General features: G+C 37.4%; 1 protein-coding gene across 1 annotated transcript in view; it reads left to right on the top strand.

The window, feature by feature from the left end:
• The window catches only part of WRNIP1 (WRN helicase interacting protein 1), a 34666-nt gene extending 22632 nt beyond the window's left edge, over positions 1 to 12034 (top strand). Inside the window, exons 4-7 of the mRNA XM_015813655.1 lie at positions 6534 to 6751; positions 7484 to 7639; positions 9530 to 9609; positions 10995 to 12034. Coding sequence (XP_015669141.1) covers positions 6534 to 6751; positions 7484 to 7639; positions 9530 to 9609; positions 10995 to 11270 — 730 coding nt within the window. The 3' untranslated portion in view covers positions 11271 to 12034. The remainder of the gene's footprint in view (positions 1 to 6533; positions 6752 to 7483; positions 7640 to 9529; positions 9610 to 10994) is intronic.
• The last annotated feature ends 328 nt before the right edge of the window (positions 12035 to 12362 follow it).

The following is a 12362-nucleotide window of genomic DNA, read 5'->3' as shown; positions in this document are numbered from 1 at the left end:
TTTGTATGTAGCCAGGTTGTTAAAAATATATTTGAAGGTCTTTGTTCCTGGACAATTCACAGTGAGATTTTTTTTTGTCTATGTCTTAATAAGGTCAATCTGTAAATTAGTTATGTGTAGCAGACATGACCAAAAAAACTATTAGACGGGAAATCATTTACATAGAGGAGGGACTAAGTTCTACAGAATTCCAGTCCTAATTTCAGAGTGGGCCCAAATATGTTTTTATGTTAAGGTTTTATGTTAAGATTTGAGCATAAAACTCTGTGGTTGATGAGCCGTAGTGACACAGTGGTTAGAATGCAGTATTGCAGGCTAATTCTGCCAGCAGTTCAATTCTCACCAGCTTAAGGTTGACTCAGTCTTCCATCCTTCCGAGGTCGGTAAAATGAGGACCCAGATTGTTGGGGGCACTACGCTGACTCTGTAAACTGCTTAGAGAGGCCTGCAAAACACTGAAGCGGTATATAGGTCTAAGTGTATTGATATTGATTTGGGGCAATAATTGTTTCATAGGACCGAGCGAGTTTTGTCCCCATGTTTTATTCTGAATATCATTGTGGCTACACACTAGCATAAAATGGTACTTACACACTAAAGGCAAGTACTACAGACTAAAGATAATTATTTGTATTGCGTAACAATTTGTGAAGATAGGCATAAACATTGATTACTTCTGTGGCAATCATTGACATGTCTTTAGTCATTGAAATTTTTATTTATTCAGGCAAATATTGTTAATGTGCCAGATAATGCATCCATTAACTGGTGCGTTAGCTGTGTTTTTCTTATCCTTTAGTTGACATTCCACTTGCAGGTCAGCCAGTGCTAGGTCCTGGGGTGTCCTCTCTGTCACTGTGTATATTTTTGTCTCTAGTTATCATTGGTTACAGGATACAAACATCAAGACTTGCTGTTCAAGATGTCCTATGTTTAATTTTGGAGACTGGCAAAAATATGCAATTGTGCAAGTGAAAGCTGAGAGTGAGGAAAATCTCAAAATAAATAAATTGGGAGCTAGATTAGATTAATGCCTTGCAATTGTTACTTCGCATAGGTAGAAAGAGCTATGGCTGTTATAATATACCTCCAGACAATAATAAAATGACACTGCTAAAAAAATCTAGTAAAATATCTCAATACACTGTAACATCAATAAAAACATTAAAATATTGAGGACATGTCCTGCCAAGAATATATTCTGTCTTCTCCCTAAATTTATGAAAATTTTGTCCCAGTTTCCCACAATTATTTCTTTAACAATTATTTCTCTTTAACAATTATTTTGAAAGACTTAAAACTCAAAGGACTATCTCAACAAACCTAACATAAATATGAAGTTTTATCATCATCCATCATTTCAAATTCAAGAACCATAAAATCATCTGTTCAGGTCATAGAAAGCAACCCAGTACAAAATCCAGAACATCAGTATAAAAGCTTGAAAAATATTTTTGCCAATGAATATAGCTGTTACTGTTTTATGGTTGCATATGCATTTTGAGTTCAGACCAAAAAGATGGAGATCTGTTTTGGTTTTATTTGTTTATTTTTTTGCAAGAACCTTTAAGTTCAGACTTTTAACTGACTCATTTCTGTTTTTAACTTTTTAAAAATTGGGCTTTAATTTCAGACAAGCACTGTGACCTGATCTGTACTTGCTCGGCTCACTTTGCTTTTAAAAATAACCTTTTAGTCAGCTTCAGCTCATTTACAAACTTAGTGGCATCTAAGAGATAGCAAATGGACTGCAGCCTAATAATCTGCAGAAGCGATATGAAGCAAGTAGGAAAATTCAGTCCAACAAAGTGCTTTTGTGTTTAATACCATGGGAGTTGCTATAATTTTTCCTAAATCATGTGGGAAGATACTGCATAAGAGAGCTGCTTCACTAAGCTTGATGGTCAGTAAAGACCATAAACATATCTGGATTGAAAGTAAAATAAGCAGCAGCCATTACATAATATTCCCTGGCCAGCCATGATTTAATAAGGCTATTCTGTATGTTGACAGGGATGAGAAAAGCGAATTGGCCTTCTCTTAGTTATTGATAATTTAGCATATTCCTCTGTCAGACACAGAAATCTCAGTAGTGATATAATTGTCTTTACCTGGCATAGGAGAAAAGATATGTGAAGTTATACTAAGTGTTTTGGCTATTCTGCAGGATCAGTCAAACCTGTGGGGAACTGGTTCTTCTTATGAAAAAATATAGTTATCATCTGGCAAATATTGTGCATTGCCAAATGACATCTAGTATGTATTTAATATAAATATTTGTATTTGAGAATAGAAATACAACTATCTATATAAACACAAATACCCTTGAATATGAAGATGAAACACAAATGTTCTAAATTAGGCAGCTTACAAATAACATTTTAAAAATTATGCATACATATGTAAATAGGCTTTCCTTGAGATATATACACATCAAGGGATCTCTGATCCTTCCCATAGAGCAGGGGTCTTCAAATTTGGCCCTTTTATGACTTGTGGACTTCAACTCCCAGAATTCCTCAGCCAGGCACTCTGGCTGAGGAATTCTGGGAGTTGAAGGCCACATGTCATAAAAGGGCCAAGTTTGAAGACCTCTGCCATAGAGCATATAATTCCTGTTTTATTTTGGGAGGGGAACAATCCTGCTGGAGCAGGTTTTCTAATCTTTATCAACTTGCTCCCCACAATACATTTGGTGGAAGATATTCCTCTGTATGTGGTAAATAAGAGCAGGGTGCAGATAAAGCTGTGGACTTGTTGGCCTCAATCCTACAGAGCAAGAGATTAACATAGAGCGTTCACATATGCAGGTGTTCCCCCAAATCTGCATCTGATGTGATTAAAGTCAAATCTAGACTTGAATTTTTAGTTGTTCTTTTATGTTGTATTCACTAGGAAGATAACTAGTTGTATCTGTAGAAGTAATGAACTAAATATGCTAAATTGACACATAGATGTGAAGAAAAAATACTAAAATGAAGAATAAAGCTGAAACAGAATTGAACTAACAAACAGATGTCTACTCAAAGGAAAAAAATCATTCAAATCATTGTCATTCAGATAATTGTCTAGCAAACTGTTGTGTCATCATACAACATAAAGTAACACCATAGTATATAAACTTGACAACTTTATTGAAGGCTGTTCTGTCTTAATGTATGGCAGGTTGTAGTGGCTGCTGAGTGATCCCAGGAAACATAGCTATTTTAAGGAGTTACAAACTGTATGAGGGCTTCCCGCTTCCTCCAGAGCCCTTTTCTGCCTTTGAATTCAAAGCTCTTCACAGCCCTAGAATATTCCTGCTATTTTATCATTATACTACTTGTGTGATAAGCCACCTCAGAAGTGGCTTATCTATAAAGAACTGAATACAGGCAGTCCTTGATTAACAAATACAATTGGGATTAGAAATTCCATCACTAAGCAACATGGTTCTCAAATGAAACATTACATGATAACGATTGGCTTATGACTTCACTTTCACCATGGTCATTAAGCCAATCACCCATGGATGCTAAACATTAATTGAGACACCAAGTGGCTGAGACTTGCAATTTTACTGCCAGTTTCTCCAGTGATATACTGTGATGGTCATAAATGATGGCTGGTTGAGGAGCACCAGGACAGTCCAGCATTCATAAGTGCAAGGACTGGTTGTAAAGTTACTTTTTCAGCACCATTATAATTTCAAACGGTCAGTAAACAGCGGTGGTTAGTAAGTGAGGACTACCTGTAAATAGAATTTAAGAATAAACTTAAGAATAGAATTACGCTGTGGTAAGATGGGCGGCCAATAAAGTTTATAAATTAAATAAATAAATAAACTGCTTGTCCATGCAAATGATTATTTATGTATAGGGTTGGGATTTTGTTCTGGTAAAGTATTATGTGATGTGGTAAATCTCTGCTCCTAAGGGCACTTCTAGAGGGTATGAAAATAAAAAGTGGGCAGAAAAGAAGGGGGGAAAACAGAAGCAAGAACAAGAATATCAGTTTTAAACAGCCTTCTTTTTGTACAACTTCTTGTGTTGTACAATTTCTTCTCCTCCTCCTCCTATTTTCCCCACAACTCTGTTGTGGAGGGGAGGATGGTTTGAGAAAAACTGACTGACGCAAAGTCATCCAGATGGCTTCTATGTCTAGAACTCAGAAGTTCTGGGTTTGTATTCCAGCACCAGAACCATTACATCAAACTGGGTGTGTGGGTGTATGTGTGTGCTGCATCCCAGCCAACAGCTCTAGTTGCTTCTGGTTCCATTGACATTCTTCCACAAGTGAATTGCAGATATTCTGGCAATGCTGGGTTCATTTGCAGTACCAGCACTAAAGATAATACTATCCCTGTCATGGGATTAGATTTGGTGCTGCTCTGAATATCAATGGCTTCGTCCGCAATCCACCTAGCAAACAAATTCATAGCAGCCTGGAGAGCTCTTGTGACTCATCATTATTGAGAAGAGAGCAGAAATCTTAAACAAGGCCACTGGATGGCAGTCTGCAAACACAGTAAGGATGGAGAGATATTGAAATTGCCTCCTTTACCGCCAAAATGTAACCTGAACAGGGACTCTTGTGTTTGTTCATATGCTCTGCTAGTCTTTCACCAGTATAGCTCTAAGTATCTCTTCAGTTGCTTCACCTCCCATAGCTCCTTAGTTAATCTAGAAGCATTCCTGGATCAGCATGAAGAGGGAGACCGTTTACAGGACCCTGTTGCTTCTATCAGTATCTCTTTATTCCAGTAGTTCTCAACCTGTGGGTCGGGACCCCATTTGGGGTCGATCGACCATTTCACGGGGGTCGCCAAGCAAGGCTGTCCGCCATTTTTTTCCCCTTTTCCGGCGGGTGCCTTACCTCCCTTGGGCTGGGCCAGCTGGTGGTCGGCCTGCTCCGTCTCTGCCGCTTGCCAGCTACGTCTCGGCCGGCGCAGGGGGCGGAACCACGCATGCGCGGCACTCCCGGGCCGGGAAAGTCCTCAACTTACGACCGGTTGGGTAGTCCTCGACTTACGACCGGTTTAGTCCTCGACTTACGACCGGTTTAGTCCTCGACGTACGACCGGTTGGGGTCGCGGCATTAAAAAGGTTGAGAACCACTGCTTTATTCATTGTTTTTATATTCTAGCGAGCTACTTGGCACTCGAGCAGCCCAGCAAATTGTTGGGAAACTCCCAAGTGCCCACTCAAAATGCACGCGATCCAGAAGGCAACTGGCATGGCCCTTCTTAATCAGTTCTTCCTTCAGAGGTCAGTAGTGCCCATTAGCCTCACGGTGACCAATAAATATTCTGATCCTGACAAACGATAATGTCCTTCAACTTCAGATACCACTCCAACCATGTACAACCATGTCATCTTCACAAACCTTATTAATTTTATTGGCTGCCTTTGAAAATTTTAGGATGATATTTTTTTTTAAAAAAAAATTCTCAATGGTCAATTTTGTTTTTGAAGGATTAATTTTAAAATAAACTTAAGGGAACATGATTATCAGGTGGCATACTGTAATTTACACTGATGTTTCAGCACCTTCTAAAAGAGTTCAAACAGGTCGACCTCCTTGCTGGGCATTTATTTGTCTGCATGGAGGGAAAGAAAGGTAAACCAAGGTATTCTGTTATAACTACAGCCTGATATTTTGTCGTTTCACTTTTTGTCTTTGTTCCTATTCAACAGAATAAATAAAGCAGTTAATGGTGTAAGTTCTGTTTCAATTCAGGGCAAAATATGGTTCAGGTTTTAATTTTTATGGGTTTGGAATGATTCCCTAACCTGGTTTGAATGTGACATGTACAGATTAAAGCTTGCTATCACTTTGTCTTCTATTTGTTATCAAATGACAAAAAAGGACTCAGAAGAATGTTTAACTTGACCACATTATATATTTTTAACATTCTGATGTCAAAACCAAGGAGACAGATGACATATTCTTTGTAAAGCTTCTGTGATAATTTGGAATGATTTCATGAGGATAAGACCGTAGTCTGATTTGCTCTCTCGCTCTCTATGTCCCAATGTAAAAGAATAGAATAGGATAGGATAGAATAGGATAGGATAGGATAAAGATAGAATAGAATAGAATAGAATAGAATAGAATAGAATAGAATAGAATAGAATAGAATAGAATAGAATAGCAGAATTGGAAGGGACCTTGGAGGTCATCTAGTCCAACTCCCTGCTCAGGCAGGAAACCCTATACCATTTCAGACAAATGGCTGTCCAGTCTCTTCTTAAAACCTTCCAGTATTGGAGCATTCACCACTTCTGGAGGCAGGTTGTTCCACTGGTTAATTATTCTAACTGTCAGGAAGTTTCTCCTTAGTTCTAGGTTGCTTCTCTCTTTGGTTAGTTTCCATCCGTTGCTTCTTGTCCTGCCTTCAGGCGCCTTGGAAAATAGCTTCACTCCCTCTTCTTTGTGGCAGCCCCTGAGATATTGGAACACTGCTATCATGTTCCCCTCGTCCTTCTCTTCGTTAAACTAGACATACCCAATTCCAGCAACTGTTCTTTATATGACCTATGTTTTTATTTCAGGTTATGTATTGAAAAAAGAGCATTAAATAGTCTTGCCTACCTTTGTGATGGTGATGCAAGGACTGGGCTAAATGGGCTCCAGATGGCTGTCCAGGCAAGATTAACCGACACCTCCCATCAGGATAACAACCATGAATGTTCTGCCAAACGAGTGGTCATCACAGAAGATCACGTGAAGGAAGGACTCCAAAGATCCCACATTTTGTATGACCGAGCTGGTGAGTGGCAGATATAACAGCCCTCATGGCAGTACTGGGAAGGAATTCAGATACTTGAGTTAGCTGTGCATTTCTGTAGAATTGCTTTTGTATGTATTTTCTCTGTCAAAGGTAACATAACTTGTATGATTCATTTAGATGTCCCTCTTATCTCTGGATGGTGAACTAAGTTTAGGAACAAAACACAATGTAAATGAGCATTAAAATAATTGTGCAATCCTGAATATTGTAATGCGCTATAACACCAATATAATATAATATAATATAATAATATAATATAATATAATATAATATAATATAATATAATATAATATAATATAATATAATATAATATAATATAATATAATATAATATAATATAATATAATATAATATAACATAACATAACATAACATAACATAACATAACATAACATAACATAACATAACATAACATAACATAATATAATATAATATTACAATATAATACAATATAATACAATATAATACAATATAATATAATATAATTCGATGCAATGTCCCACAAGAAGCATCTTAAATCTGGGAACAAAAAACAACAACTATGCAGCAGGCTCTTTGCCCCCAGGTACTTTGAAGAATGCAACTTTTATCTCTCTTTAAAGGTAATGCAGGCATGTTGTAATTAATATATTCATTGGAAAAACGGGCATTTAAATTGCACTGCTACTCAGATGATCTAAGCATTGTGTTGCTTTTGGTCTGTTTCTCAATAGGCGAAGAGCATTATAACTGCATCTCTGCACTTCATAAATCTATGCGTGGCTCTGACGAAAATGCTTCCCTTTACTGGCTTGCCCGAATGCTTGAAGGGGGTGAGGATCCACTCTATGTAGCAAGAAGGTTGGTAAGATTTGCAAGTGAAGATATAGGTGAGTAACTCAAGAGAATGTGGGTTTCTATGGACACTTTCATCCTCATAGCCCCTCTAGTAGTTTTGTCTCCAGCTCTGCAGTCTCTCCCCCATGCTGCCAACTCAGCTTTTCTTCCAAAACACAAGTAACAGTCTAATCCCATTCTCCTTACAATATAGTGCAAGTAGAAAAACCTGCTTCCAGGGCAACTACAAAGGAGCAGGTGACAGTCCTTGAGATATTTACTTTGGAACCAGAGTTTGGCCAGAAGTCAAATCAGCTCATTTTTTGAGAATTCCAGTTCTAATGTAAACAGAAGTTCATGCTATAACAGTCAACATTATACCATTAGGAGTCAACTGACTGTTTAATAGATATAATTATGAAAAAGGTATTTGGTTCATTGAAACTGGAAATGTGCTTGCCTGTAAATCCACAAATTTACTGAATAGAGGTATGGCTCACAAACTATGTTGCACTTACCTAGCACAGGTTTTTAGATGATGAATATGGATATCTCCAATATCAAAACCAGTTGGCTAACTGATATTCTGACTGGTAATTTGAATATTCCAAGATGACAGAAATCTTTGCAGCCTGAGTCCCTGCATATTGCAGTGTTATTTCTTCCAGATAAAGACAGGCAGACTTGGGCTAACGTCCCTCTTTCACTATTCGTCAAACAAGGCCTTTATATAGTGTTTAACATACATGAAATATCCTAGTTTCATTATTTTGATAGCCTTTTGACAAAACGTCTATTTCATCATAGATCCCAAATTGTGGGAAAGAGGTCAAAGTGAACAAAAATTATCTACCTGTTTTCCTGTGACATTTGGCTTGAAAAGAGTAAAACTGGGGTACTCCATTTGAAACCAGAGACTGGAGGACAACAACTAATTAATGGTTGAAAGTCATTTTTTTCTCAATTACTCTATGCCCCTGATATGTACTAATAGCTTTCCATCCAGCTGCCTTCTAGTTTATCCCCTGAAGTGTTTTATTCCTTGGGTTACAAGTGAGCAGCAAAGGCTATGAATCAGTATAGATACCACTTAGAATTATATACCATTTCATAGTGCTTTACAGCCCTCTCTAAGCAGCTTATGGAGTCAGCATATTGCCTCCAACTATCCGGGTCCTCATTTTACCAACCTCAGGAGGATGGAAGTCGGTCAGGATTGAACTCCTGGCAGTGGGAATGCAGAGTTTTCCTGCAATACTGCATTCAAATCACTGCACTACCATATTTCAGCAAGATATTGCCTTTATGAAAGCAGGTTTTAATACAGTGTTTCTCAACCTTGACAATTTTAAGGCATGTGGACTTCAACTCCCAGAATTCCACAGCCAGCAATGCTGGCTGTGGAATTCTGGGAGTTGAAGTCCACATGCCTTAAAATTGTCAAGGTTGAGAAACACTGTTTTAATATGTTACTAATGGCAGTTTTACCAAATAAATCCTGTTGATTTACTCATCAAATTTCTGGCTGCCAACTAAAAAAAAAACCACCACCACCCCCAACCACACATAAAATAATAACTGTTGAAGAGAACAACAGACCATCTTTGTACATTTCCCTCCCCCACCTTAAAGTTTCCAGCCCAACCATCCAAATCCAAGGCCTAGGAAAAAATCTAGGCCTTAGATTTGGATGGTTTTAAAGATCACTTTAAGGCAGGGGCCATATGAATCTCTAAAGGACAGGTGCAGCAACAGAAGGCCTACCTCTCAGGTCCCGCTAGATGACTTTACTTAATCAATGAGACCTGAAGGAAGCCGAGTCTTTTGAAGCACACAGAACAAGCAGTCCCTCAAATAGAAAGGCGGTGCCATGTAGCGGTTTATTTAAGTCAACTTGATTTGATGTATCATATTGTTGATTAGAATATAAAATGTCATTATAGGATTAGCAGATCCCTTGGCCTTACCTCAAGCTGTGGCTGCTTATCAAGGCTGCCACTTTATTGGAATGCCGGAGTGTGAGGTAATGTAATTTATAAACAATCAACATCAGAAACTTCTAAATGTTATTTTTTCTTCTACAAGTAGTCCCCAACTTACAACTATTCATTTAGTGCCTGTTTGAAGTTACAGTGACACTGAAAAAGTGGCTTACAACCAGTCCTCACATTTATGCCCATTGCAGCATCCCCATAGTCACATGAACAAAATTTGGGTGCTTGGCAACTGGCATGCATTTACGATGGTTACAGCGTCCCAGGGTTATGTGATTGCCATTTGCCATCTCCCCACTTGACTTCTGACAAGCAAAGTCAATAAGGGAAGCTTGATGTGATTCATTTAACAACTCCAGTGATTTGCTTAACAACCATGGCAAAAATGTCATAAAATCAGGCACGACTGACTTATTTTATTTATTTTTTTATTATTTATTACTTAACATCTCTATCTTGATTAACAATGGAAATTCTGGTCCCAGTTACGGTTATAAGTCGAGGACTACCTGTACAGTAATTTTGCTTCCTTCTTTTGCCTATAATTACTGAACCATATAAATAGTAATGTAACCTTGTATGTTTTTTCTAGGAATATATGCCAATGAGTTCAATTTAGGAGGTACAAAACTCTGGAAACAGTCACACCTCTGATTCATGGCAATCATGTCATTCTAAGGATGCTTTAGTCATTTCAAAAGTTAATTATTCTGAATCAGAAACAATTTGTAGTATTCCAAGACTGGACCAGATTGTGCAGGTTTTCACACTCTAGAATAGTATGGTCCAGAAAAGAAACAGAATATTCCTAATAATGATGAAATGTTCCATTCCTGAAATATTAAATTTTGTACATTCAGTGAATACTTATGTACATATACTTATGTATTGCAAACATAGGCCCCTTCTTCCTGCCATTCTGTCAATTCCATGTTTTCAATAAAATGCAGGAATCGTGCTATATCCTATGTCAAGAGTTTTGTGCAACAATTGACCACAATTGACCCCAAAATTTCTATTGTTAAGTGAGAGAGTTATTAAGTGAATTTTGCCCCATTTTACAACCGTTCTTGCCCTGGCTGTTAACTGAATCACTGTAGTTGTTAAGTTAGTAATATGGTTGTTAAATGAATCTTGCTTCCCCTCTGACTTTGCTTGTCAGAAGGTTGCAAAAGGGGAATCACATGACCCCGGGACACTGCAGCCGTCATGAATACGAGTCAGTTGCCCAAGCGTCTGAATTTTGATCACATGATCACATGGGGATGCTGCAATGTGAAAAAAGGTCAAAAGTCACTTTTTTCATTGCCATTGTAACTTCGAACGGTCACTAAACAAAACTGTTGTAAGTCGAGGACTACCTATAGTACATTTCCCTTGCTTCTTTAATTGGCCCTTTCTTTTTGTTGCTTAGGTCTTACTGGCACAGTGTGTAGTCTATTTTGCCAGAGCACCAAAGTCTATTGAAGTGTACAGCGCCTACAGCAAAGTGAAAGCATGCCTAAGAGACCACCAGGGACCACTTCCTCCTGTTCCTTTACATTTGCGGAATGCACCAACCAGGCTCATGAAAAATTTAGGTTACGGTAAAGATTATAAATATAATCCCATGTACAAGAATCCTGTAGAGCAAGAATATCTGCCTGAAGAGTTGAAAGAGATTGATTTTTTTACGCAAAGCAAAATTTGATGGAAGACCCTGTATTGTTCATGTGCAACTCATTATTCCTGCCATATTTTTCTCAAAAGTTCATTTTGGTTTTAAGAAAACCGTATTTTTCCAGAACAGCCATATTAAACTGGTTGCCTCAAACTGGGATGCTTAACCTTTTTGCATTAAATAATATATGTTAATTACATCGTCTTTGATACAAATGAAACAACGCTGAGGATATTCTACTGTTCCAATTCAAGGCAAAAAGCTGCTCAGCACAGATACAGATATACTCAATAATGTTGTCAAGAGATTCCTTAAAGAAACTACATCTTTTCTACACTAATTATGTAGTCAGAGGAAAATATGTGTTCTACTTAAGGAGTTGCTTCCTTTTCCACTTGAAATCCAAATAACTGCACATTCCTAAACCATTTTATACTATAAAGAATATTTTATCGCAGGTTTTATGCAGAATGTAAGAATCGTTTGATAATCTTAGATAAAATACGTATTATATAGGTAAAGAACAACTAAAATCACTGGATTTAATCAAAGATATAAAGGGCATTATTTCAGAAATTTAAAATAAATAAATAAAAATTGCCCAGTCTAGCTAATATTAGGCTTTTTCAGTGGGGACTGATATAAGTATATAATTAATACAATCCATAGAACTTAAAAGGGCCTAATTTTGACTTGTGTCCTTGGTTGGAAGAAATACTGCATTTGCACCTTAAGCTGAAAAAAAACCCCTTATAACTGAAATGTAACTTGAGAAATTATTTTTGAAACTGTGAAAATAAAGTGAATTTAAAAATCATCACTGTTTCCATTTTGATAAAAAAAACACTTCAGTTATAATATTTTAAGTACTATATTGTTTGGTGTGCAGGCTTATACTGTGTTTTTGACATTTCGTTTTGCTAGCCCAGAGCTCCATCTGTAGATAGTTGTAAAAGGCTGGGAATGGGCTGGGAAAGGGAGAAAAAATAGACATAAAGGCAAAATCATTGGCAGATTATACTATAAATGATAACTTAGGGAAAAGCATGAGGGGACTTTCTCCAATATTTAAAACAAGAGTGCCTCTAAATCATCCAGGCAACATGAATTAAACTGAATTGT

Source organism: Protobothrops mucrosquamatus, unplaced genomic scaffold (assembly GCF_001527695.2).
Source record: "Protobothrops mucrosquamatus isolate PMUCROS unplaced genomic scaffold, P.Mucros_1.0 scaffold_6, whole genome shotgun sequence".
In the NCBI taxonomy this organism is placed as follows: domain Eukaryota; kingdom Metazoa; phylum Chordata; class Lepidosauria; order Squamata; family Viperidae; genus Protobothrops; species Protobothrops mucrosquamatus.
Note: the sequence above shows the minus strand (reverse complement) of the source record. Positions and strands in the feature narration are given on the sequence as shown.